This window comes from Rhinocladiella mackenziei, assembly GCF_000835555.1.
Source record: "Rhinocladiella mackenziei CBS 650.93 unplaced genomic scaffold supercont1.4, whole genome shotgun sequence".
NCBI lineage: Eukaryota > Fungi > Ascomycota > Eurotiomycetes > Chaetothyriales > Herpotrichiellaceae > Rhinocladiella > Rhinocladiella mackenziei.
Window position 1 is genome coordinate 43,606 of NW_013550601.1, and position 25,205 is coordinate 68,810.

The 25,205-nt window shown below is 50.2% G+C and overlaps 10 protein-coding genes across 10 annotated transcripts; 4 read left to right on the forward strand and 6 right to left on the reverse strand.

Moving 5' to 3' along the window:
* Positions 1-712: 712 nt before the first annotated feature.
* Positions 713-2,113, reverse strand: Z518_05152 (uncharacterized protein; the record flags this gene model as incomplete). Its single annotated transcript, XM_013415967.1, has 1 exon — positions 713-2,113. One exon carries the CDS (start codon positions 2,111-2,113, stop codon positions 713-715), a length of 1,401 nt encoding a protein of 466 aa, XP_013271421.1.
* An 884-nt stretch (positions 2,114-2,997) lies between these two features.
* Positions 2,998-3,964, forward strand: Z518_05153 (uncharacterized protein; the record flags this gene model as incomplete). Its single annotated transcript, XM_013415968.1, has 2 exons — positions 2,998-3,174; positions 3,368-3,964. The coding sequence occupies 2 exons, from the start codon at positions 2,998-3,000 to the stop codon at positions 3,962-3,964; spliced, it is 774 nt and encodes a 257-aa protein (XP_013271422.1).
* A 250-nt stretch (positions 3,965-4,214) lies between these two features.
* Z518_05154 (uncharacterized protein) lies at positions 4,215-6,150 on the reverse strand (the record flags this gene model as incomplete). The annotated part of the gene is made up of 5 exons (XM_013415969.1): positions 4,215-5,653; positions 5,704-5,738; positions 5,795-5,859; positions 5,973-6,000; positions 6,071-6,150. 5 exons carry the CDS (start codon positions 6,148-6,150, stop codon positions 4,215-4,217), a joined length of 1,647 nt encoding a protein of 548 aa, XP_013271423.1.
* A 344-nt stretch (positions 6,151-6,494) lies between these two features.
* On the reverse strand, positions 6,495-8,770 carry Z518_05155 (uncharacterized protein; the record flags this gene model as incomplete). Its single annotated transcript, XM_013415970.1, has 4 exons — positions 6,495-7,298; positions 7,359-7,501; positions 7,554-8,252; positions 8,302-8,770. 4 exons carry the CDS (start codon positions 8,768-8,770, stop codon positions 6,495-6,497), a joined length of 2,115 nt encoding a protein of 704 aa, XP_013271424.1.
* Positions 8,771-9,088: 318 nt separating this feature from the next.
* Positions 9,089-10,378, reverse strand: Z518_05156 (uncharacterized protein; the record flags this gene model as incomplete). Its single annotated transcript, XM_013415971.1, has 1 exon — positions 9,089-10,378. The coding sequence occupies one exon, from the start codon at positions 10,376-10,378 to the stop codon at positions 9,089-9,091; it is 1,290 nt and encodes a 429-aa protein (XP_013271425.1).
* Positions 10,379-11,447: 1,069 nt separating this feature from the next.
* On the reverse strand, positions 11,448-12,184 carry Z518_05157 (uncharacterized protein; the record flags this gene model as incomplete). The annotated part of the gene is made up of 2 exons (XM_013415972.1): positions 11,448-11,677; positions 11,773-12,184. The coding sequence occupies 2 exons, from the start codon at positions 12,182-12,184 to the stop codon at positions 11,448-11,450; spliced, it is 642 nt and encodes a 213-aa protein (XP_013271426.1).
* A 1,343-nt stretch (positions 12,185-13,527) lies between these two features.
* On the forward strand, positions 13,528-14,196 carry Z518_05158 (uncharacterized protein; the record flags this gene model as incomplete). The annotated part of the gene is made up of 1 exon (XM_013415973.1): positions 13,528-14,196. One exon carries the CDS (start codon positions 13,528-13,530, stop codon positions 14,194-14,196), a length of 669 nt encoding a protein of 222 aa, XP_013271427.1.
* A 341-nt stretch (positions 14,197-14,537) lies between these two features.
* On the forward strand, positions 14,538-16,886 carry Z518_05159 (uncharacterized protein; the record flags this gene model as incomplete). The annotated part of the gene is made up of 1 exon (XM_013415974.1): positions 14,538-16,886. One exon carries the CDS (start codon positions 14,538-14,540, stop codon positions 16,884-16,886), a length of 2,349 nt encoding a protein of 782 aa, XP_013271428.1.
* A 3,994-nt stretch (positions 16,887-20,880) lies between these two features.
* Z518_05160 (uncharacterized protein) lies at positions 20,881-22,018 on the forward strand (the record flags this gene model as incomplete). Its single annotated transcript, XM_013415975.1, has 3 exons — positions 20,881-20,974; positions 21,024-21,113; positions 21,165-22,018. The coding sequence occupies 3 exons, from the start codon at positions 20,881-20,883 to the stop codon at positions 22,016-22,018; spliced, it is 1,038 nt and encodes a 345-aa protein (XP_013271429.1).
* A 213-nt stretch (positions 22,019-22,231) lies between these two features.
* Z518_05161 (uncharacterized protein) lies at positions 22,232-24,502 on the reverse strand (the record flags this gene model as incomplete). The annotated part of the gene is made up of 1 exon (XM_013415976.1): positions 22,232-24,502. The coding sequence occupies one exon, from the start codon at positions 24,500-24,502 to the stop codon at positions 22,232-22,234; it is 2,271 nt and encodes a 756-aa protein (XP_013271430.1).
* Positions 24,503-25,205: the final 703 nt, after the last annotated feature.

Below are 25,205 nucleotides of genomic sequence, written 5' to 3' on the forward strand. Positions count from 1 at the left end.
AGTGGAGCCCAAATTGAGGACGTCCTGCCAAGGCCGGTTAATGTTTCAACCCCCTAACACCAGCACAACTATCAGTATTCTCGCCCGTGTTTCTCCTTTTTCCATGGAATGATAGTCTCCAGAAAATCGCTCTCGGTGATCCAGGATATCCCAGCGATCCGCTCATTCTTCCCCACTCTATCGCTGGTAAACTTCGGCGAGCTTAAGATCACCTATACCATCACTGCAGCCCTAGGCCAAAAAAGAAAAAAAAAAAAAACAAAAATGGAATGATCCGTCAAGAACATACAAGACCGCCTCTAAAATCAAATGAATCGTAATTCTCGATCTGTCTGCCTCACTTGCTTTGAAAGTTCCGGTGCCAGCAAGCAGCCTGGAAGAAAAAAGGCCCAACGACTCGCCATAGATATTTGGACTCTCGATATTCTTCCAGTCGGGTGATAGTTTTTGTCCAGGTAAGGCTCCACGGGTCACCTGTTTCGCCCAGACTGACCGGCAACCAACCGGCCCGCTTCCCTCCCCCCTTTCAATCCCCACTTCCCTTCTTCCCCATGTTCAGTCTCTCTTGGGAGAATTCTGCCTGATATTCTATCACCCCTTGGAATTGACACGGAGCTGTTCGGCGAATGTAGAACAGGCACAATACACGGAAGGCGGGAAGTGAGCTCGCCCGCCCTGGTGAGGAAGCAAGTTCGATGGATCCCCTCTCTTATCACACCATGATTCTGCGAAGGCCACTTGTCCCGCCCAGGACTCGTCGACCGGTGACCGCACAGCGACCTTTTCCACTTTCCCAGCTACCTTCACGGCTCTTTCGTTCTTTGCTTTTTGAACCGTCGGGTTTCCCCTCTTCCTCCTCATCCTCCCATTCGCTCATTTTCTCTCCTTTCATAAACGCTTCTTGTCTTTCATGAGAACCCTCAATCCACTGGAAAATGCACTTATAGTCAAAAACATATCCCGTTTGACACGCAGCAGGAGTCGAAATTGGATGAAGACAAATAGGACATAAGTCGCTCGATGGTGGAGGTGCAACCGTCAAAATTGGGAGATATGTTATGCTTGAGATGGGTGGGCTCCGTTTCGCAGCGGTGTTTGCGGTCTTGCTTGAAGAATCTGGCTTCGGCGCAGGTTTCTGAGCGACACCCATCCCCGACACGATCGGTGGCGGTAATTCCAATCCTTCGGCTGCTTTCCTGCTCAGTTGACGAGAGAAGTCGCTCGCATGCCACCACTCCAAGAACTTCAATGCAAATATACTTGCCGGGAGGAAAATCCTGAGGCTGGACAACAATCGTGGGTAAGCAGTTCGCGGATTGAGCAAGCCACTTAGTCCCTGACCAGGTCTTCCGGCAGCCGTGGCGGCTTTGTCGGCGGCTTCTCTCGCTGCATCGATGGCTCGATAATCGGCCGCTCCCATCCTTCGTATTCTGGTCCCAATCGCCCATAGGAACGGATTGGGATATTTCGTTCCATCAAACAGATATCCCAAGCTGAAAACTAATATACTGAAATAGTATGCCGCATTCAAACTCGGATAGACGTTCCGCAAAAACCATTTATAATACCACAGGAGCCTTTGCTGAATCGTCGGATTCGGTGGAAGAGAGTCTCGGTTCAAGTATCTCGGACCCCCGAGACTGCCGCTCATGAGCAGACTCGCACTCGGGGCAATATGAATGTCGTAGCTCTCATCCAACTTTCTCTTTAGATAAGGTATGCCGACAAGCACGACCAAATTCTTCCAGATGTCTGTGCCGCTCAATTTGAGTCTTTCACGAACCTCCTCCGGCACAGCCAATTGCGTTCTCTTGATCTCCCCCCCATTGATACTCAAGACCTTTTCTCTTTTCAAGCCATAGAAATTCTCTGTAAAACTACCGCCGAATGTTTGGAGGTAATATTTCTCCACCACCAGACTAAGAACGGCGTAGACTTCATCGTAATTGTTCAGGATCCGAAGGAGATAACGTGGATATCTGTGGGTGGCAACTGCAAGGAGGTATCGCAATGTCGGTGGGAGAAGGGCTGCAAGTTGTTGTTCAGAGAGCAGTTCGAACAGAGACGGCTTGAGTTCGTCGACAGGCGACTGGAGCGCGCCGAGATATTCCATGGCTACTGCGATATCGTGTTATTGGCGCATATCGAATGGGATAACTAGTAAGTGGCTTCAAACAGTATCGACCGTAGAAGCAGAGCAACCTCCGTGAGACACGGGTTGTCTAAGACGGTGATTTGGAATGTCGAATGTTGATTATTCCGGCACACGGCAGGATACTGAAGCCAGCCTCGGCTCTATGTCGGAGAGGAGAATCCCGACCGTCACAGGCCAGCTGGGCCTGTATTGACTACGATATTGAAGCAATCAAGAGATTGCAGATTCGATCCCTACGTCAGTCAATCTATTGACAAGACGACAAGTTTGTGATTTTTTTGGAGGGCACCTAAGGGCAGAATTTGCTGTGGGGCTTGGGTTATGAGGCCCTCGGACATTTGTGCTGTCACGTGCCACATGCTTCAACTGCCACCAACCGCAGCCTGATGGTCATTTCTCAGGATTCACAGCTCTCACACCTCCATTCTTTTTCCTCACTATAGCTATGCATGTAATGCACTGAGAAAGAAATCCTTGGGCTGTCACAGACAGTCTGCCCTATTTTTGCCTATCTGAAATAGACCCGAAATGGTTTGTTCCTCAAGATGATCTCTTTGCTCAACTGCTCACTTCCCTCAAGGCCGCTGCTACAGCCCATTCGTTTGAGCAACGAGTCGCCGACACTCAGATCTCCAAGTCGTACGTAAACCTCGGCCCGAAAGCCCTTCAACTTCATAGGATGTACTTCTTGACAAAATGGGAATCTCTCTGAAAGCACTTGAGGAGAATAATATTTTTTGGCTTTCTGAAAAAATTTCTTGAACATCAACAATATACATGGATTTTGGTGGACCGACATTGACTGATTTCTCACGGTGTATAGGGATGTGAACAACCTGATTATGGACTACCTCATCACAGAGGGATACCCTTCAGCTGCTGAAAAATTCGCTGCCGAAGCCAACATACAGCCCAAGGCGGATCTTAGCAGTATTCAAGAAAGAGTTCAGATTCGAGATTCGATACATCGTGGTGATTTGCAGATGGCCATTGAACTTATCAACGAACTCAACCCAGAAGTAAGTCCTTGTCTTTCTTTGGTTCGGTCTGCTCCATTTCCATGATTAGACTTGTTTTCATGCACCACTCATAGCCTTCGGGCAGAGATGAGAGCAAAAACACCTTCAGTCCTCAGTATGATTCACCGAAATCTCCTCTCCGAAACCACTCAGCAGCGTCGTCTCTCTTCAAACACTGACCTTTCAAATTTAGCTCCTGGATACCGATAAAAAACTTCATTTCTCTCTTCTACGCCTTCAACTCGTCGAGCTTATACGTCAAAGTTTCACCTCTTCCGACCCCGGCCTGGTGGGGAAAGCGATAGAATTCGCCCAAAACAACCTCGCCCCATATGCTCCACTAGAAGCTCAATTCAAAAACGACCTTGAACGAGCCATGGCACTGCTTATCGTCCCTAAGGAATCCTGGACTCAAGCAACTTCATCAGGCTCTTCGGGCTCGTCGGCGTCACAAGTACAGAATGATTTTGGTGCCTTGGCTGAGCTTGTTGATCCTTCATTACGACGCAAAGTCGCCAAAGAAGTTAACGAAGCACTCCTGCAATCCCAGGATCAGAGAAGAGAAGCCAACATTCGCTATCTTGTCAAAGCGCGCGCGTGGGCCGAACAACTTGCGAGGGAGAAGAATATTGATCTACCGGAGAATCTCAGTCTCGGTCTTGACGGCGACGAGCCCTCCAAAGGGAGCTCAAATGGCCACCATGGAGATACCGAAATGACAGAAAACGGGGCGGAAGATAACACCGTTGGTAGTGATGCTGAAGCAAGATATACGACCATTCCATCTTAAACATCCCATCAGCTACCGGGATATGATTTACAATGCGCCCAATGAACAATGGCTTTGAGCCAGGGGGTTGTGAGCGTGGACAACATTCCCTCACTGGCTGACGGGTATCGTCCACACCATTAAATTCCGTCCCGAAGCCTTCCCCTAAGGCTATCTCAAATGCTGTAATGTGTTCCACTCCGGACCAAATTTCCGCCAACGCCTCGCTAATGTACAGAAGACAGACAGTCCATCACCCACCAAAACTCTCCTACCAATTCCACGTCCGACTGCTAGCTGTGAAAACAGGAGGTTTCCAGTTTAACCTACTTGGATCGATCCTTCGAGCTCCCTTGGCTTTCTCCTTGGCCAGCCGTTTCTCCTGCCACTCGAGCAACTCGTCTCTGACGACGATGATCCACGCGCCCTTGTGGTAGCGCAGCAGCTTCAACACTTCGAGTTGTTCATGGACATCCTTCTCCGTCATGGCCGTCAGACTGGCAATTTCGGAGATACTGGTCGAATATTGTGACGAAGGAGCCGCGAATCCTAGAGATGAATGAGGATGCAGATGGTCGGACGTAGGCGTATGTGTGGCCGACCCGGGAGGAGGCAAACGCGCCGGATCCGAGAGAAGCTCAATCAACACCTCTTTCCAATACTGTCTGTAGCCGAGCAGGCCGAGATCTGAAAGCGGCTTCTCAGGCGACCCGAGCTTGCCCTCGCGTTTGCTCAGCTCGTATGAGAAGGCAATGAGCAGTCTTCCTAAACCCTGGCGCTGGTACTGTGGCAGCGTCAGAATACAGGCGACGTTGTACCCTTCTGCAGATTCTTTCTCTTTGCTGAAATACCCGACGAGATGACACCCGTGTTCGTCACGCGTGACCATGCAGTAGAACAAGAACGGGTCGACATCGTAGTAGAGCGTCTTATGGTCGAGGAACAATTTGGAGAGGAGACACAAGTTCCGACACCAAGTGCGCTGCCGCCGCCCGTCGACCTCGAAGAAACTGACAAAGTCGTCGCGGTAGATCTCGTTCCCAGGCGGGTGGCGGAGCTCGCATTTCGACCGGTGCCGCTCGAAGGCCTTCTTGGACGAGAAGTACGAGAGGCAGAATTCATCGATATACACGAGGTCCGCGTCGGAGAATTCCTGCGGGTATGGCGAGAAGTACCAGGGTTCGATGGTATATTTGCCCATTTGGATCTTGTTGAGGTTGCGCACGAGATGAAGTTGAGCGTGGTTCTGCACCATGGAACCGCCTGTGCGTAGCTTTTCGATTTCTTCCTCCGGTTCCATGATGGGCGCGACTTTCTCTTCCATCTTGGTCACGTCCGGCATGTCGACATCGATACTCTCGCTAGTCAGCCCGTTGCTATCTTCATTGCTGAGACTGGGGAGAGGGGTGCCTGCTTGGGTGGTGACGAGCGAAGGGTCGCCATCGGGTGCGAGTGCTTCGTCGCGGTTTTCTTTGCCGCCTGCTTTCGAGGGCACAGGACGTTTGCGGTCATTGCCAGCTTTGGAGCCTAGGAGATCAGGTGTTGCAGAGCCAGGCCGGGAGTCTGCTCTGGGTCGACCGGCTTTCGTGGTGACGGGGGCTTTGGATGGGGGTCCTTTGGTGGTGACGGTGGTTTTTTTCTTCTCCGGCTTCTCCGGAGCCGGCCATTCGACTTCCTGTGAAAGGTCGATTCGGTCGGCCGAGACCCATTCTAGAAGTTTGAGTCAGTTTCCTCCGGGAAGATGGACATGACAGACATACCGTCGAGACGCTTGTTGAATTCGACATAGTGAACGCTTTGCAAGCAAGTTAGCCAACATGTGCCAACCAACGGGGCTTCCCTCCGACGTACTAGAACGTCAAAGCATTATTTCTCTGCTTGATAGACAAGATCTCTGCCTTTCTAGGTTCTCCGTTCTAATGTCCCCAACGTCAGTAGGCTCAAGGTGAACGAAAACGAAGTCACGTGTCTCAAGTTGGCACGGAGAAAAGGTGAAAGAGAAGATAAATGCAACGAAAAAAGCCCTCACCTTTTCGACAAAAGCCTTGACTCCGATCCTGAAACAGAGATCAGCATCAATCTTATAGGGTGATGTTTTCGAGAGATCTCATCTCTTAGAAGACTTACTGCAACTGATTCAGCGTAGCAAAGCTCTTTACCACGGGTTCCGGTGTGTCGCCTGACTCTGTGCTATGATCTCCCACCATGATGATCGGATCGATGATGCGACAAAATCTATCGACGGAAACGAATTGATGAGCGAAAGTGATGGAGTCGTGATGAAAAGATAAATCTTGTCACTTAGGCAAGCTGTGGTGGTTGGAGGGTGCGGGGGGAATCGCTTGGCCGCCCCAGCAGACTCTGCTGCCTAAACCACAAGAACGCATCACAGACGGTAAACCTCCCTCCACAACGACAAATTGTGAGTTTCCTGGTTTGTTATAGAAATTATGTATTGTTGGCATTCATTGCCACTCAGTGCCAAATATAATCCTCCAAAGAACAATATGAAAATACGGATCCCAGCAATTCCCGGCTTTGCCGAACAGACTTACTCTCCTACAGGCATACTTTCGATCTCATCAACCAAACTTCGCCAATTGCTCGCCTGTAACTCTGCATACTTGACTCGATCTTGACCCCATTCTTGGTGCATACGACTGATGGCATAAATCGTCGTTTGAAAGGTCACAATCTCGTCCCTGATGCATTCCTTGATGAATACTCCTCGAGCATGTTGCTGAACAATGCTCTCTTTGTCTGACATGATGCTGCTTTCAACTTTCTCCATTTCGCCTGGTTTGACCTGCCCCGGTGGCTTTTGTCGCAGCTGTTGTAGTTTGTTCTCTGAAGCCTCAATTCTTTTTTCGAGTTGAGGGATATTATCGCGAGCATATCGGTCCCGTCGATCGAACATGTCGCGCATTGATACAAAATGATCCCGGATCACTTTGAAGTCCTCGAGCACTCCTACATCCCAAGCCTTTGCTTCATCCTCCAGAAGTGTCTGAGATGTGGCCAGGTGTTTGGCGGTCGAGATGATCCCTTCGTTTAAAAGAGGCACGTCGTTGGGATCGATGGCGTAAGTGTCATTGCTGCTGTCAGTCAGGTGAGACAACGCAAGACTGAATTTCGCATTGTCTGCGGCAAGTCCTTCATTGCGTTTCACCAACCTTTCCAACAACACGCACAGGTTGATGTATATTTCCGCGGAGCGTTTGACACCAACACGAACTTGGTCAAAAAGGTCCGGAAGGGAGGATGGGAGGCTGTCCTCAAGTGTGGGAGGTAAGGCCTTGCCAGTAAATTCTTCTTGGACCGATATCGTGGCTTGTTTTCGCCATACTGCGAGTTCCTGGGATCGGGATCAGATACGAATCCTAAGACTAACAAAGGCAGAGGAGAGCTGGCTCACAGTTGGTACAGTCAAGAACATCACCACCAAAGTCTCCTGACTCAGGACCGGATGTTGGACAAGTGCATTGGCAAATCGGACAAGCCCTCTCCTCCGTTTCTCAAGGAAGACAGCTACATCGGCTGATAGGTGTGTCCCGTTGACTGTTAAATTTGAATCAGCCGGAGGCTTGCTTAAGCATCTCCAATCTCTCACCTTGAACTCGCTTTGGTGGTAGCAATGGTAATCTTCTGAAAGGATATCTCTTTTGCAAGCAGTCAAGTAGCCAAACAAAGTCACTGTACCGTCTGACAACACTGCTCCCTCTTCTGATCGTTTTGACCTCGTAATTGTGATGTTGGAAAAGAAACATGCCCTCCTTTTCTGGTAGCAAAGTTACGGTAACGTTTTCACCGGTCCCAGGTGGTAAAGTGACACTTTGGGCAGCGCTTTGTGGATCCTGTCCGGGACGATTTGGTTGTTGATCATCTCCAGGATCCCCAAATCCTCCTCCTAGCATTGGCTGCTCTGAGAAGCCTCCCGAGTTGCCATTGTAGCTGTTCCAACCGGCGGCAGGACTGCTCGATGAGTCGTTGGGAGAACCACCGTGGCTGCCAGGTTGATCACCACCTGTAGTGAAAGTACTGGTTGTTCTCACAATGCCGTTTGGTGCGCTCTTCGCGCTGTGATTGGAGGTGCCATTGGACAACATTGTGTGAGCTGCGGTGGACGGCGGTGGTGATCGGTTATTTGACGGGCTGGCCCACGGATCTGATGTCGGATCACCCCCGAAGGAATCTCGTCGGGGCTTCTGTGGCTTCACTGGAGTCGGATTATTGGATCGAGGAGTATTTGCCGGCCGATGAGCATTGGACCGCAGTTGGTCTATATAAGCGATTTTCGGTTCAGGTAGTTCTGGCAAAGAGTCAGCTGTGGCGGGAGTCAAAAGATGTTATCAACTCACTCCTCCTCCTGTCATCGACGCCGTCGAGGGTAATGTCTTCACCTTCTTGCCCCAAGCCAACGAGAGCGAGCAAGACATTGAACTCACTCCTACCGACTCCATTGGCGCCTTCCCGGCCTCCTGGGATCACAAGGTTGAAGATTTTGCTCTGTTCTTGCTCGCTTAGATTGCTACTTTGGAGGACATTCCTAATGCCGCTCAAACCAATCCCAACCCCAGTTCGCTCGTTTGCATTCAAGACAGTGTCGTATGCGTCAACATAGCCATCCGGCACATCGGTGGCGGAGAGCAGATTCTTGACCAAATTTTGTCTGGCAGCCTTCTTGGGCGTGGGCATTGACCATGGCGATTCACCACCGTCGTCGGCAAAGAGAGAGGAAGTGGAACTAGGACGGGCAGGCTCGTCGCCAAACAAAGACTTGGAGTTCAGTGGCGAAGATTCAGTGGGAGAAGAACCGAACAACGACATGGTGAGGACTGTCAAAACGAAACGATAGAGCGGATGAAATCAAAGGACGAACAAACGCAGACTACATTAACTGCGAATTGCACATGGAGCTGTGACGATATGGGTATGACAAAAAGAGGCGAGCAGATTGCGCTATCGCAAACTTGAACCTGGAATTTGATTGAACTTGGGGACGGAGCTACGCCGGGCGCAGGCTTGGCACTATGTTGGGCAGGGGTTGTAAGGGAAAGAGGGGAGATGAGCTGCTGGGGAGAGGGGGGAGGCAAATCGTGGCATTTAGAACCAATTCTGATATTTTTGACATCGATCATGCTCCAACTACACTTTGATGCTGAAATCCTTGTACGACCATTTCTCCGTAAACGTTCTCTTCTTCTTCCTGTGCTGCAGTACCGGTTTCCGAGCCTCGAGTTTCCCGTTCACCAAGAGGTTTCTGAACCGATCATTCAACAAATTTCCCTCTGGCTTCAATCTTCGCAAAGAGTCTTGAAGCTCATCCGGTAGGACAACCTCAAGCGACTTTTCTGGGATCATGATATTGCCCCTCTTCCGCCGTCGCAAGACTCGATCATCCCCCTCTTCAGGCTCTTGAACTTGACTGCCTTCCACTAACTCCGGGCTTTGCTCGTGGCTCTTTATCAAAGCAGTCAGCATTTGTTCAGCGTGTTTGTGCTTATCTGTCATTCTTCTTTCGTGCTTCGCAAGCCTTTCTGCCTCCTTTCGTCTCTTCATCTTGTTTCGCTGAGCCGGTGTCTTCCGCCGCGGCCGTTTTTGCTGCAATACTTCTAGATCATCATTGTCTGTCTCAAAGCCTTCCCAGGCGCTCTCATCGTCTGCAGGGTTCGGCTCCGGGGCCGCAGCTATAGCTTGAATTCTGGCTCCTTTTTCTGCTGCAGCTTGTGCTTCACGGAGACGGATTTTTTCTATTTCGATCTCCTTCTCACCCTCTTTATTCAGAAGACAATCCCAATCTTCGAACGACGGATTGTAACTTGTGCCCGCATCAGGTTGCTGTACGGCTCGGACTGGTCTGCCGTTTGCGGTCATGGCAATTGGTGCCCTCCGAAGAGTTGATGGGGCGACTTTGGGCTTCGGTTTAGGTAGATATTCCTCGGCTTTGGTGAGCTCGGATTTTGCTGGGACAGTGGAAGCCCAGAGATCGAATCCAGATGTCTCGCCATCGATATTCTCAGCATCCAAATGCGAAGTCGTATTCAAATTGTTTCTCAATCTTTGTACTTCCTTCTTGCTCACCCAGTCGGGCTTTTGTCTTTTGCTGGGCGGCTCAATAACTCCATCTGTGATTGCGGAACCTTGTCTCTTCCGACTGTCCACTGCAGGCACAGCAGATCGTCTACCGAGAATCACGTCGACTTTCAGTGGTTTTTGTAGCTTGTATTTCCTCTTGATATCTTCCGAACCTTTTGTGTCAAGAGCAAATAATTCTTCGGATGGCCTCTCTGCTATCGGACCCCCTTGAATGATTTCGTCTCGTAGAGTTTCGAGGCCTTGTTGAATTTCGGTGAGGTCGACATTTTTGCGCCATGCCTTCTTACCCTTTCTTGAGGGTTGCTTGCGCTGCTGGGGAGCTCCTATTGAAGAAGACATCGTGAGTTTAACCTTCGTATCTGTAACAATTGGCTTGCCCGGTCGAAATCTTGAAAAGGTACTCCGCTGCGATCAAAACTTTTTTGGTTTCTCCGCAGATGCCAAGCCCTAGACACAAAGAACTCTGACCATCCACACCCATAGTCAATCATCAAGGTATCATAGAGACAATCTACAAGGTAAAAACTCTTACTGGGATCATACTATGCTAATCGCAAAACCTAAGATCAGCGAAACATAATGATGTACCATAAACCGCATTCTGAGAATCAAACACCGATCGATCTCGCTCTCAAGTGCTCAACAAGAGATCTCAAAGTTTTGCTCTCCAGAGCCATCTGCAAAGCCCCCATCGACCATATCAACCGCATGCTCCATCTTGTAATAATCTTCGGATTCCATCGGTTGTTGTGTCACCGAAAGACGTCACTTCCATCATATCACCGTGTCCACTTGTATTGTCCTGAACGTAAACCAAATCAGATTCATCTTGCTGCAGATAATTATTAACAGTCTGTTGTGCCATGGCAGTCTGTGCTTGCGCAAGGAAGAGGGCCTGCCTGCCTGCCTGCCTGCTGTTGAACCATGGTCTGATTTTGCTCAATGAGAGTAGTCTAGCCCGAGCCTCCTAGATTCCGATCCGCACTAGAGGACGATGGATCTACATAATATTGCATAAATCGTTGGTCCTCATAGGTTGTTTGCTCGGGAGGAAGCATCACATGCTGCTGGTTATTCATAGGAGCACCAGAAGAAGGGGTAGCAAGAACTCTCTGTTCTGTTGGAGCTGTGCCAGTGTGCGGAGGAACTTAAGTGCTTTTTAGCTGAGAGTCACCAACACTGGCTGGCGGATTCTTCCGTAATGGTGTAGATAGCGGCACAGATGCAATTTGCAGCTCGGGGCAAGCGGTGGACGGTTTCCAGCAGAGTTTATTGCAGGTAAATTGATAACTTGTGCATAAGTAGGAGGATCGGTTGCATCTTGCGTGGACACGTTTCCAGATGCTTGGTTCGGAATTGACTGGGCTCCTTATGGTTCTATTGTCCTCAAGAGAAGGCTGAACTGGCTTTAGTGGATCTGATTGCTGTCCAGTGCCTGAAGATAAAGGCTGACCCGCATTCGGTAGTACGGGTGTATTGGTATTGGATCGAGAAGGTTTATCTCGAACAGTGGTGGATTGACTGTTGGTCTTGGTGCTGCCGTGGCCTGATTTGTCAAGTCGTCAGCCGCCGGTCCTTGGACGGAGGGTGTGGGTTGGCTTAATGTCTGGTTATTGGGCGTGAGCGATTGAGACCGAACTGGTATTTGTGCAGGAGTCTAGGAAGGAACAGGAGTTGTGAGCCATAGAAGGTTGTTCAGTTGGTGGAAGCAAAGTCGGGGCATTCTGACTCACATCGATCACTATGCTGTTGTGAGGAATCATCTGCATGGGCCTCGGTCGGAATGGGAGGCTGCGCGTAGCCATACAAAGGTAATAAATGGCATCCCTTTATGGCTGATATTTGCCCCTTGACTGCATGTCCAGTCTTCATGCTTAGAGCGCCTGTATGCATGGCTATTCTCCTAGATGCTTTCCCCAGCTTCTTACGGCTGACAAGTGAACTTCCGACCATTCTAGCTTGTCCCGTTGCAAACCTTGCTGCAGTAATGGTTGTCTCTTTCATAGCGGTGGCTGTTTGGGCTAAATCTGAGGCGAACTTCTGTGATAGAGCATTGGTGTTATTACGTTCGCAGAGTTGATACACAGTATATGCTTCTTCAGACCCAGGGACGGCCTTCCTTGCTATGGCGGTGTTGACATTCATAGCAGAGCAAGAGGCACATTCGGTAGTTACGAGACTGGGACAGTCTGGCTTCGAACTATGGTAGGTTTAGATTGGCTGGGATAGTTCCATGAGCTCGGATGTTTCTGGTGAGTTGGGTTGTTGCGCTGGGCAGAACAATCGGCGAGGGAGCCACTGCGCCTTGCTCCGGCCATCGAAAAGAAACATATCTACGTTTCTGAATGGAAGAAAATCGTCTTTCCATCTGGCGTTTGCGACTTAATCCATTCAGGTAGAAGGACACGAATAACGGGCCGCGCCCAAGGCGTTTTGCTCGCGGATGCGTTGTAACACAAATGTTACCCCTGGTCCCGAAGGATTCTGCGCCCCAACCGGCCTTGTGGAAACGGGTATGAAGAGGGATGGCCGGGCATGGCGGCAGAAGGTTGACGTCCCGCATAACAGCCTGACTGCATTGACGCGGAGACTCCACGTCCCTGCGCCTCGGCATGAAGGTCCATTTTGCGCAAGAGCAAGTGGTTTTCGGCCCAGATTATGGGTAGGAAGAAGAAGGCAGCGGAAAGGAAAAAGAACTTTAGGTAAGGAGAGACCAGCCCGAGTGAGATGGAAGAGCTTCATATTCAGCTCCGGAAGCCTCGCATATGCAGCCAGTCATTCAAGGACCTTTGTTTCACACACCAAGAGCAACAACAGCAATTGAAGGTGGCTTGAATGGTGGGGGAGGCAATAGAAGTAGCTAAGGTGGAAAGTCGCGTAGGGCTGCATTAAGCTAACGACCGAAGTCAACCAGAGCCGATTGCAGCAGATTGGTATCGACACCAGCCAACGTCCATTCGCTTCTTTTGCCGGTGGATGGCGAGACGCGAAGGAGAGAAGAAGAGAGTGGCGAGTCATGTGTGGAAAAGCGACATCTAAATAAGTATTCTTCCGCAGACGAGACATAATGACTCCCGTAACGGCCAAATTTCTTATCACGTGTTGTCTTATATTTGTGGTTGTAGCGGCGGGAAGAGAATGTATGAACTAACTAAAACTATCTGCTGGGGGTGGCCGCTTCAGAATCCTTGGCAGAAATCTACATATTAGCAGGCCCCTCGGCCATACCAGGTGTCACTTTCGGCCTCAGCTCGGCCATTCAAGCTCGGTTTTACGGTATCAGGCAGGATCAACAATTGATACCATGGATCCAGCTCGGAGATTCGCGTCTATGAAGAGGGATAAGAAGTTCTTTCATCGCCACTCTACCTGGTCTTTTCTTCAGCAATCAATTGAATCCGTTCCTATATCTTTCGGCAACCCGTGAGATAATAATAGCTCAACTACTCTCACCCACGCCAAAAGTCTAGAAAGACAATATCTCCAAAATGACTCCAACCCTGACTGAAAGGTACGAGCAAGTGGGTAAAATTGATGCTCAGGCACGCTCCAGTCTCTTGAAGCCCAATCCACAACTCGATCATGCCCTGAGCAACTCTGCTGCCAACGGTCTACCCCCTATTTCCGTCTCGGACCTCCAAGGCAAATTCCTCGCTCTCCAATGCCAGCTCATCAACGCGAAATCTGTTCTTGAAGTAGGAACATTAGGGGGGTACTCCACGATCTGGTTCGCCAGCACTGGTGCAAAGGTTACCAGCATCGAGATCAATCCGAAACACAGAGATGTTGCGCTTGAAAACACCAAGGGAATGGATGTTGAGATCATTCTGGGTGCTGCACTGGATGTCATGCCTAAGCTTGCAGCTGCGGGGCAGAAGTTCGATTTCATTTTCATCGATGCGTCGTGGCATGAACAATGGGAGTATTTTGAGTGGGCAGTGAAGTTGAGCAGGCGGAATGGCTGCATTTATGTCGATAATGTGGTCAGGGAGTTGATGGAGAGTGACACGGTGGACGAGGGTGAGACGTTGGTGACCAAAGTGGGTAGAGACGACAGAGTGAATGCGACTCTTATATCCACGATCTCGAGCCACAAGAAAAATGCCGAGGAGATGGTTGATGGGTTTATCCTAGCAGTTGTCAAGGATGGCCAGTAGCGGAGAAAAGGAGGGGTTCGATGCTGGCGACTCCGCGAAGCAGTTCGTTGACGGAAAGGAAAATGCGGAAACATGATGATCTGTTACGAGCTGCTCGTAAAAGCCATCTATGTCAGAAATTTCCTATTTCCCCATCGTCTTCCTAAATGTGAAAAGCGTTTTGTTTTGGTCCGACGCAGCCTTTGTTGGCAGACCCGGCCCTAAAAGATGGCGGCGCTAGGCATGTTTCGGCGCCAAGATTTTCCGCTCCGAATAAAAACTGCCTGCGCCGGTGTCGACTCGGACTTTCTTTTGATTACAAATTCCAACGCAACAGCCATTGCCACTTCGGCGTCGACAATATGCCTGTTGTCAAAGGAGGTGTGTGGACCAATATCGAAGACGAAATTCTGAAAGCATCCGTGTCGAAGTATGGGTTAAATCAGTGGGCGCGAGTTTCTTCGTTGCTCGCGCGAAAGACGCCGAAACAATGCAAGGCAAGATGGACAGAATGGTTAGACCCAGGCATCCGGAAAATAGAATGGTCTAAGGAAGAAGATGAAAAGTTATTACACCTGGCGAAGTTGATGCCCACGCAATGGCGAACAATTGCACCGGTCGTCGGACGAACTGCCACTCAGTGCCTCGAACGTTATCAGAAACTGCTCGATGAAGCTGAAGCGCGGGAGAACGATGAATTGGGCCTGGGTGGACCAGAAGGAGGAGAGACCGCTGCGCCTACAGGAGATCAAGTCCGAAGACTGCGACCTGGAGAACTTGACCCAGACCCCGAATCCAAACCTGCATGGCCGGATACGATCGATCTCGACGAAGATGAAAAAGAAATGCTCAGCGAAGCTCGTGCCCGTCTGGCTAATACACAAGGAAAGAAAGCAAAGCGGAAGGCGCGCGAAAGACAGCTGGAAGAGTCAAGACGCCTTGCTGTGCTACAGAAGAGACGGGAGCTCAAAAATGCAGGCATTAATATCAAGATTATCACCCGAAAGAAGGGCGAGATGGACTACAATGCCGATATTCCGTTCGAAAAGCAGGCAGCGCCCGGCTTCTACGATACGCAGGCGGAACAGGCCAAGAATGAGCGTGAGCGAGAAATGTTCGATCCACGAAAGCAACAGTTAGCACGAAAGAGACAAGGGGATCCAGAAGAGAATGTGGATCCAAAACGGCAGAAACAGGACAAGAACAAACCCTCGGCTGCCTTTATCGCGGCGGCAAAGGCAGGACAAATGCAACGAATACGTGAAGCCGAACAGCGAAGCAAGCGCAGAGCATTAAACCTCCCGGCCCCTCAAGTTAGTGAAAGCGAGCTGGAGGAGATCGTCAAGATGGGAATGGCTGGTGACAGAGCAGTCAGAGCCGTCGGAGACGACGAAGGAGACGATCGTGGCCTGGTGTCTAATTATCCAAATGTGATCAGTGCCACTCCCATTCGGACTCCTCGTGCACCGGCGCAAGAGGATCACATTGCCAATGAAATCAGAAATATCAGGGCTTTGACCGAAACGCAATCATCTTTGCTGGGAGGCGAAAACACGCCTCTACACGAGGGCAGTGCCTCGACCGGATTCGACGGTATTGCTCCGCGCAGACAACAAATGGTTACGCCCAACCCGATGGCAACGCCATTCCGTCAAACTGACGCTGAAGGTCAAATTCCTAGCGCTACGCCACTACGGACTCCTCGCGATAATTTGACCATCAATGAGAAAGGAGAACGCCAACTAGTAGCGCAAACACCTCGTGATTTGCGATCGGCCGAGAATGCAGCGCGCCAATCCCTAAGAGCGAAGCTGGCCTCTCTGCCGAAGCCCAAGGAAACAGAATGGGAACTAGAAGTCTTGCCACCCAAACAAGCCGAGTCAATTGGCAAGACTGGTCCGGAAAGGGAGGACCAGGATGAAATTGACCAACGTGAGCGTGAAGCTCGGGAAGCGGCTGCCGCTGCGGAGTTTCAACGACAAACTCAAGTTTACCGGCGAGCATTACCCCGACCGACTACCATCGATTACAATTCCCTTGTTTCAGAAGCCACATCTATCACCGACCCAATCAGGGCCATGATCGCTCAAGAAGCAGCTCTGCTCATGGCCAACGATGCTCGAAAGTTTCCTCTCCCTGGCTCTCGGCTGATAGGCAAACCCGTCCAGCCGGCTTCATTATCAGACGATCTCTTAACAAAGGCTCGCCAACAACTAGCCGACTCATGCAACGCAGATGACCGACAAGCCTACATTTCCGCCGTGGAGGCCCTCTACGCATCCTCTGAGCCCGATGCTCTCCCTCTGAAATTCACCACAAGCACGACCCCGGCCGAATACAGCAAAGCGTTCGTAGCTGCGCAGAAAAATCTCCTCGCCGCCGCAGAAGCAGGCAACAAGCTCGAGAAGAAACTCTCACTACACCTAGGAGGGTATCAGGCGCGGCAGAAGATGCTCAAGCAGAAAATCGCCGGCGTGTACGAGCAGATCGAGGAGCAGCGAGCACAGCTGGATGGTTTCCAGACGTTGCAGATCAGTGAGGAAGGGGCACTGACGAGGAGATTAGAAAGATTGAGAGATGAGGTCGGGTTCGTGAGTCGAAGAGAGCGTGAGGCGCAAGAGGACTATCGTAGTGCGAAGGAGGAGTTGAGACAACTGGAGGAAAGGAGCGCGGTCAAGATCAATGGAGTGAACGGACCCGAGTATTCTTGATAACCACGATCTTAACCGATACTACTAGTAATAGCTGGGTTCGAGTCTCTGAGGGCCCATCCCTCCTTCACGCATAGAGTGAGGGTGCCAGTGGAATCACCAACCGGCAGCATTTAGCAGAACTCAACTAGGACCAAAGAGAAATTGAACCAACCTCATTCGAACCTCCTCTAGCCAAGACAGCGAAAACTCTACGAGATAGAGAAAACCTCAAAGATCCTGTTTTCCTTTTTCCTTTGCAGGTCATACCTCACTCACTCGAACTTGCCGTAGGAAGAGGTCAGACACTATAAGGGGGTCGGTCTAAAACCACCAGCTCAGAGCTTTGCTATGGCTGGATCTACAGCACTTACAATCTGTCCCGGCTCTGGTTGTCGGAGAGACTTCTGCGAATTTATTTGATAGTGGTGAATTTCTGGAACTAAGAAGGAAAAGCTAGTCAAAGGCCCGATGCCAAAATACATGACGGGTTATGTAGTGTATATACCTTACGTTGCGAATCAATCTCGCCCTTGCAAACGAAGTGCCAGTGTAACTGGGCAACACGAGGATCGGTTTCGCAAGTACGCGGCCACGATGGAATGAGGAAGTTGAAGAGCTCTCGTTTCGGCCCATAGCAGGGTAATCCCACGTACTGGATGTTATTTCGCGTCCATAGCGCATCTTCAGTGAATGCCTCGTTGAAAAGGACACGAGATGGCTGGGGAAATGATAGGTGCTGATTTATAGAGTGTTGCTGGACTCGGTTGCGATGCCGGTAATGATTTGGCGGGGGGGAAGGACCACAGTGGAAAGTAGCACGACCGCATTGTTTGCGCCCTTAGAGACTCTTGATGCTTAATAGAAGTGCGTAGGTCTGGGACAGCTGGATTTGCTGGAATGGAGTATGCATTTGTAGCAGCAGGGGAGACACTAACCTTCAGGAACTCGCATTTTTAACTTGTTGTTCTTGCAAGCGAAGCCCGGTTAAGAAGGGCCAAGGGACAGAGTGTTTTCTTCATTCGGATGGTCAAATCTGTCTTCATTGGGAGAACCAATTTTGAGACTTGTGGTCAGCCAATCACGTTAACCATACCTGAAGTCATCGTGGTAATTTGGGGCTTTTTCAGTCGTTCGAAGACACTGAGATCCTTTGCCATATGGTCACACGGGAAAATTCCGCAAATATGCTCTCCGGTGAAGCATTCGGCTGCACTCGCAAACCTTATTTTCACTTCGAGCAAAAGTTCAAAAGTCCTTCCATATCCAAGTGGTCAGCACTCCAGTGACTTGATGGAAAGCTGGGATAGAAGAATTGGCACGGACATCTCTCTGCTTTGTTGCCCAGAAATCTTCTCTCAGCCTATGCATCCCATTGGAGCATCAAAAGTTTGCCTTTGTGCCCGACCGATCCGCTTTTCCGCTTCCCTCTGAGACGCGCCGAAAGGTACTCACTTAGCCTACGCTGAGAATGGGCGTTCAGTATGAGCAACTCCAGAAGAACCTTGTCTTGATTCAGCTTGGGAACCTGGACAAATGGGCGTCAGTCTGGCTTTAAGCTATCGCTCACGGCGCGGGACGATGTCCTCTGGCTTCATGGTCATAAAGCCGCCAGTAAGCTGATCCTACACAATATCATATCCTTCAGTTCTTCATTCTTCGCTCGTTGGTGTCGCATTTCTTAATCTCGACCTTCTAGAAACGTTGCTATCCCTTTTTTGACTCCCACGACCCCATGGTGCGTCGCTCGTCATAACTTCAACCCTCCGTGTTCTTTCCGATCGACTCACAAATTCTCCCAGACACAGCAGCTAATGAACTCGATCACCGAAGTTCTTGTCAAAAGCAATGAGTTCCAAAATTCGGCGCTTCCCATGACACTTCAACGGCAAAAGTCCGCCAAGCAATGCTGCCGCCCGAGGGATTCTAGGTCGAGTTCAAGGAGAGAACAATGGGACCTTACAGTCCGGACCTCACCGATTTTCAAAAGACATGTACCGTATCCAGGACGACTAGACACCTAATCCACTTCGTAAGAAACCCGTCATCCAGAGACCGATCATGTGGAATGAACCGCCAGAATGCACTAGACGCTGATCTGATATTCTGATGCTTTTGATGGAGAGTGCGGATTACAGAGTCCTCAGATTTATTGCAGATATAAGGCATGGTGTGACGCATTCGGCCCACTTGTTCCTCTGCCTCTCTCTTCCTTTGAAGCGAACGGAAAGCAAAGCGGTTCTTTGAGTATATATTACACTTAGGCACTCCATCGGGCGGTCAGGTGGTTTTCATCAAATAAGGCAGCATATGCAAATTGCATATTCATGGAGAAAGGGATTCGAATCTGAGAGGAGAATGGGTTTCAGATCCGACGGACTATACAAATAGGCTACATGATCTAGAATTCTGAAGTTGTGATATTACTCTGCGGTGGATCTTTGCATTTCGACGTTCTCTTCCCAGTTTCAAGCAGAGGTGCAATACAGGTCATTGAGAGTGCTCTTAAGGCGCAATACATGACTCTACCTCATGTGGCAGAGATTGTATCGCCATTTGTGCAGGAACTTTTCCGATGGGAGACTCCTATAATATTCTTTGGCAGACTCAGCAAGGCTAGCAATCATATCCTAGATTCGGCCAAATCGTCAGCAAACCCCAAATAGTTCGACAAATCTGTGTTTGTAGAAAAACGATATGAACATGAACATACCAGTTTCAACTCCGTCAAGTATGATACTGTTGATTGTGATCCTCACGGATACGCATACTCCAGGGCAACGCACCGGGTGAAATGTTCGACTGCGGCCTTGGGTGCAGCATATAATGTATATGGACTGGGCATGGCCATGCGAGAAGTCTTTGACGAGACGTGTATAATTCGTCCACCGGGCCGGACAACTTTCAAAATGGCTGGCGTCATGGAGATGACACCTCATACACGCATGCGGTCTCGAAGCCAGCAAAAATCCAGATCCCACTATTGAACTCAGTTAGAAATTCAAATCCACGGAAAAGAATCTTCGGGCGTCGCCGGCGACGTGTTCCCTCCAAGACGGCCACCTCCACGCTGGCTCATCCTCTGGGCAGACAATAAGATGCATACTGCCAACGGTTTGGATTTAGTAAAGCAATAGGTAAGTCGGTATAAGGGGAATCTAGTACTTGCAGGTAACGGCAACACCGAAATAGTAGCGACTTACCGTCGCTACGAATCTATATTATGCACGTCAGCACGAAATCGCCCATCACCAAAGAGCGGAAACACTTACAGAGTCTGAACGGACACAGCCTGGAGAAGAAAAAGAAAGGAAAGATTGTAAACGCGCGAGCGCGAGACAGCAAAACGGCCGACAAGAAGCCCCCGAGAAGGGAGGTCGACGCTCGCGCCTACAGGTGCAGGACATATGGTGGACAAGGGAACGCAATGCACAAGGCTGAAGATGAATATTATAGCCTCCTATCGAAGAAAAATCGATACAAAGGGGATTTGAAAAGGGCAAACATCTCGATTCGAAACGCGAGTCCACAGCCTAGGTTGGACAGAAACGACCTCCTCGACCCCGCGCCCAACGAATGCCCTTCGATGCTTTTCTGCCCTCCCCCTCACCAACACGAGTTGAGCATCCATTGGCCTCTCGAGAGCCTTTCAGGGACAAATAAAAGGAGAAAAAATGAACAGAGGAGGGGAAGAAACAAACTGCCTACAAAAAGAGAGGAGCGCCTCCGCATGAAAGGAGCCAATCATGAGAGAGCAGCATGAAAGGTACCAAGGTGGTCTGAGAGTCGTGAGATCCAATGAATGACCGCAAGGGCCCGGGAAAATGACTTTTTTCAACATCACCGGATCCGCAAGCTTTGCGGGTGGACCCCCCTCTCAGAATGAAGAGTGATATATGATGGATACAGGAACCGAGACAAAATGGTCTCAGCGCCCCTGCAATCCCAATCGTCAGCATTGTCGGAGAAGAGACAAGAAGAGAATAATCGGTTGATAAATTGATCAATCACAACGATGAAAGCCCTCGTCTATAAAGGCAATGGCCAATGTGCCCTTGAGGAACGCCCGGTTCCAGAAATCCAGGACCCAACGGATGTTATTGTGAAATGTAAGGCTCGTTGTCATCTGTGAAAGAGCTGGAGGTCTCACTGTTACAGTAACATATACGACAATCTGTGGAACAGACACGCACATCCTGCATGGAGACGTCCCGACTTGCAAACCAGGACGAATCCTGGGACATGAGGGTACATCTCTTAAAGTGGTGGAAAAATTAGTCCGAAGCTGATATTGGACAGGTGTCGGTGTTGTACATGAACCGGGCCCAGCAGTTTCCCGATTCAAGAAAGGAGATCGCGTGCTCATCAATTGCATCTCCAGCTGTGCCACATGCACATACTGTCGAAGGGGAATGTATAGTCACTGTATCAAGGGAGGTTGGATCCTCGGCAACACCCGTGACGGTACCCAGGCTGAATATGTCCGAATCCCACTCGCGGATAGCGGCTTGCACCTTGTGCCTGAAGGAGTGGATGAGAAAAGCCTCGTCATGTTGTCTGATATTCTTCCCACAGGACTTGAGTGCGGTGTCTTAAACGGCAAGGTTCAGCCGGGATCGAGCGTCGCGATCGTTGGCGCAGGACCAGTCGGGCTCGCGGCGCTGATGACTTCGAGGCTCTATTCTCCCAGCTTGATCGTGGTGATTGACAAGGACCCAAACCGTCTCAAAGTCGCGAAGAAACTCGGCGCAGGCCATACAATCAACAGTGACGAGTCGTCGCCTGAGGAGGCAATCATGGGCCTCACCAACAAGACGGGCTGCGACACTGTAATTGAAGCCGTTGGTATTCCTGCCACGTTGGAAATGGCCCAGGATCTCGTTGCGCCAGGCGGGACAATCGCGAACGTCGGTGTGCATGGGAGAAGCTGCACGTTGAAGATTGAGAAGTTGTGGGACCGTAATATTTCCTTGACAACGAGGCTGGTCGACACTGTCACCACCCCGATGTTGTTGAGCTTGTTCGCTGCGGGAACAATTCAGCCAGGAAATCTGATCACGCATGAATTCACATTCAAGGAAATGGAGAAGGCGTATACGACTTTCAAGTCGGCGGCGCAGCATGAGGCTTTGAAGATGTTGATTTCGATGTAAGGTACGTCCGGGGGCCTGCAAGATGTCCTATTGCGTGAAGAAGATGAGGAGGCTTTCCTGTCCAAGATCAGCAGCCATCGTTTGGAGAATGTCCCAAAACCAATAATGTCGGTATCAATACATCAATTTGTCGTTATCCATGTTTTCCAGACAATTGACCTCGCCCAATGCGCTGTCACCGTGTCTCTATTCATGGTCTGCGTTCCAGGTCGATCAAGCATTGAAACCTAACCCCTTGACTTCACTATCGCCCATCAGCGCACTCTTGACCTCCTCCTCCCCAACCCTCAGTCTGATCTTTCCCGCCCTTTCGCCTCTTCCTCTCGCTTCCATCGATACTATGCCTGCCTCGACAAGCTCCATCGCGGCGGCACCCAGAGCGACAACCCGCGGCATCGTCGTGCCTTTGCCGGCCGTGTTGTCGACAAGAAGGAAGTCGTGGATCGCGTGGTTTTCGGCGACATCGGCAATTCGTTTGGCTTCGACCACGACGTCGCCGAGTGTGGATTCTGCAACGCCCGTGCGGCGGGCACGTGCGAGGACCGCCGCTAGGAAGAGTTTCGAGGCTAATGGCAAGGAACGCAGGTGTTGTGCTATGGGCGAAGAAGTTGCTTCGTTGATGGCTTGTTTGACTGTTGCGATGGTCACTCGGGCTAATCGTTTGGCAGGCTCATTTGGCTGGGGAGCAGATTGCGTAGCATCTATTGGAGTATTCCTCCCTTTGCGCGTGGGTGTGGTTGTCTGAAGTTCATCTTTGTTGTTCTCGCCGTCCGCAGAAGCCACGTTCAGCTTTTGCTCGGATTGCTCTGCGATCTCCACGGCGCGACGACAGATATCGAGAGCGCGACGTGCATCACCGGACACGGCTGCGACCTTTCGGCTGGCGAACTGTACAGCGTCCTGATCGACAATATTCCCCGGCACGGCCTTCAACCTTGACGAAATAATCTCCATTAGCTGCATGTGCGTGTATCCCGGAAACGTAATTCTAGTCAATCCCAGCCTGGAGCTGATCTTATTCGACAAAGTTCGCTCGGGCAAGTCCATCGTATTCGCGACAGCGAGCACAATAAGCCGCGAATGCCGCATCGCTGGCCAGTTGAAAAAATTATACATGACGCTTTGGTTCTTGGTGACAAGTTGGTCGAGTTCATCCATCAGAACGACACACGGGATGCGGCGTGGAGAAGGATGTGAAAACTCCTGCTCTAACAGGCTCAGGGCGTGGTTGGGGCTGACCCGGTCACCTTTCAGCGCCTCCCACAGGAGCGAGTAAGACTGGTGTGGTTCCGTAACTTTCATCCCGTTAATCTCGACGAAATTGAAATCATCGAGTTCTTCATTCAACACGGTTTGGCGCAGAGAGGCTATCACTTCGCGAACTGTCGCTGTCTTTCCCGTGCCTGGTGTTCCTGAGATGTAGATGCAGGCGCCTGATCCGTCGGCAATTGCTGAGCAAAGATGAGAATAGACTGCGTTGAATTCGGTTGAACGACAAGGGAGCGACGCTGGAACGGCAGAGACGTGCAAGGTTGTGCGTGCGTGGGAGTACGGCGTTGACATATACGGAGACGGGGAGAGAATTCGACTTCCCAGAGGTGTTATCTCAATGGGCTTCTTGATCATAATCCGCTTATGAGTCGGAGTGGTGTATTTGGATGCCTTGGCTGAAGACCTGGAAGCTGGTACAGTGGCAATCATCTTTCGTCGTTTGTGTGGAGTTTTCGGCTCATCGTCAACATCCTTTTTTGGCTCATATTCTCGATCTTCCTCCTTTGTGGCTATTTGCTTTTTCTTCCCTCTGGTCTGTTCCTTGACCCAGTCTATGAGGTCTAACAAGTCCTCAGGACCCTTATAAATCTCTTCCCAGACCATGTCCTCGGTGAACTGAAGGGTTCTCTGCTTGACTCCTCGTCGACACAAAATCGTCTTTGCATATTGGTTCGCGGCAGACTTGGATTTCGGTGGTGCTCCGCCCGGATACTTCTCGAAGAAAGTGTCTTTTGATAAGATTGTTGCTTTTCCGTTTATCGCCGTTAACGGGTTCATGTTGAAATCCGCTGTGATGTAGGACTCGTTGGGTAGGACGTCCGATCTTACTTTGGATCGCTTCCCGAACGCCAACTCCTCGGGAGTGCAGAACCACTGAATATAAACACACATCTCGTCTTCTCCGTCTTCATTGACCTCTGAAAATGAGCAGATCAGTCCGACCCAATCTTTGCCTTGTTCGGGTGATTTCAAGAGGATTGGGTCTCCTATCCGTACAGAAAAGGAGCCCATACGCGCTCCAACGATGGTCCGCTTCTTCGAAGGTTGGCTCAGAGCACTGGATTTTCTTTTCTTGGAAGGTATCTCCTCCTTCTCGAGAGGCTGGGTGTTCTCGTATATCCATTCCCAAGGGTGGTCATCATATCCCAGCTCATCATCCGAGTCTTCCCTCTGGAGTCCACCCTTCGTCGAGTATTTCTTTTGCCTGGGCATTATGGAAAAGGACCTGTAATCCTTGACAAATACTGGACAGTCACCTCCCCCTTTTTTTTCCCGGTGATGTACGTTCTTTGCGTTCTTTGGGTTCAGGTTTCATCTTTCACCTAAAACGCGTGAGGCGCGCGAAGACGCGTCCCCGACTAATTTAGCCCAATATGGTTAGTCTGCCTCGGCATCAAAGGATTCACAAATTTGAAGATTTGGCTGTGTCAAGTGTGGCTCTTCTCCACTCACTTTTTGTTCAACATCTTCCCAAAACCATCATCACCATCATGAGAGGTAGGCATGTTCAACAACATGCACTGTGACTGAAATAAGTTCACTGGTTGAAACATGAAATGCCGTGCGTGAACGGTGCAAGTCACTTCTTTCCACGGCGGCCCAATGTCCCTTCTCGCATTGCTGTCGCTATCTATCAACTTACTGCCTCAGATCGAATGTCTCTCAAGCTATCATTGATTTCACTGAATTTGCGCCTTGGCCTCATTTTATATTGCAGCATCTGCACATGGCCGAACAGACGTTGAAGTCTGTTCGTCTTCCATCTCTTCAGGCTTCTGGGCACCGCATTGGCAGGCTTTGACATTAGTGGAGCTGTCCGTGAAAATCACTACGACAAGCCCTTTCACAAAGGCTACCACACCAGTACCCATCAAGCAGGTCAGCCTGTTTTCGTTTTACTCTCTCCTTCACCTGG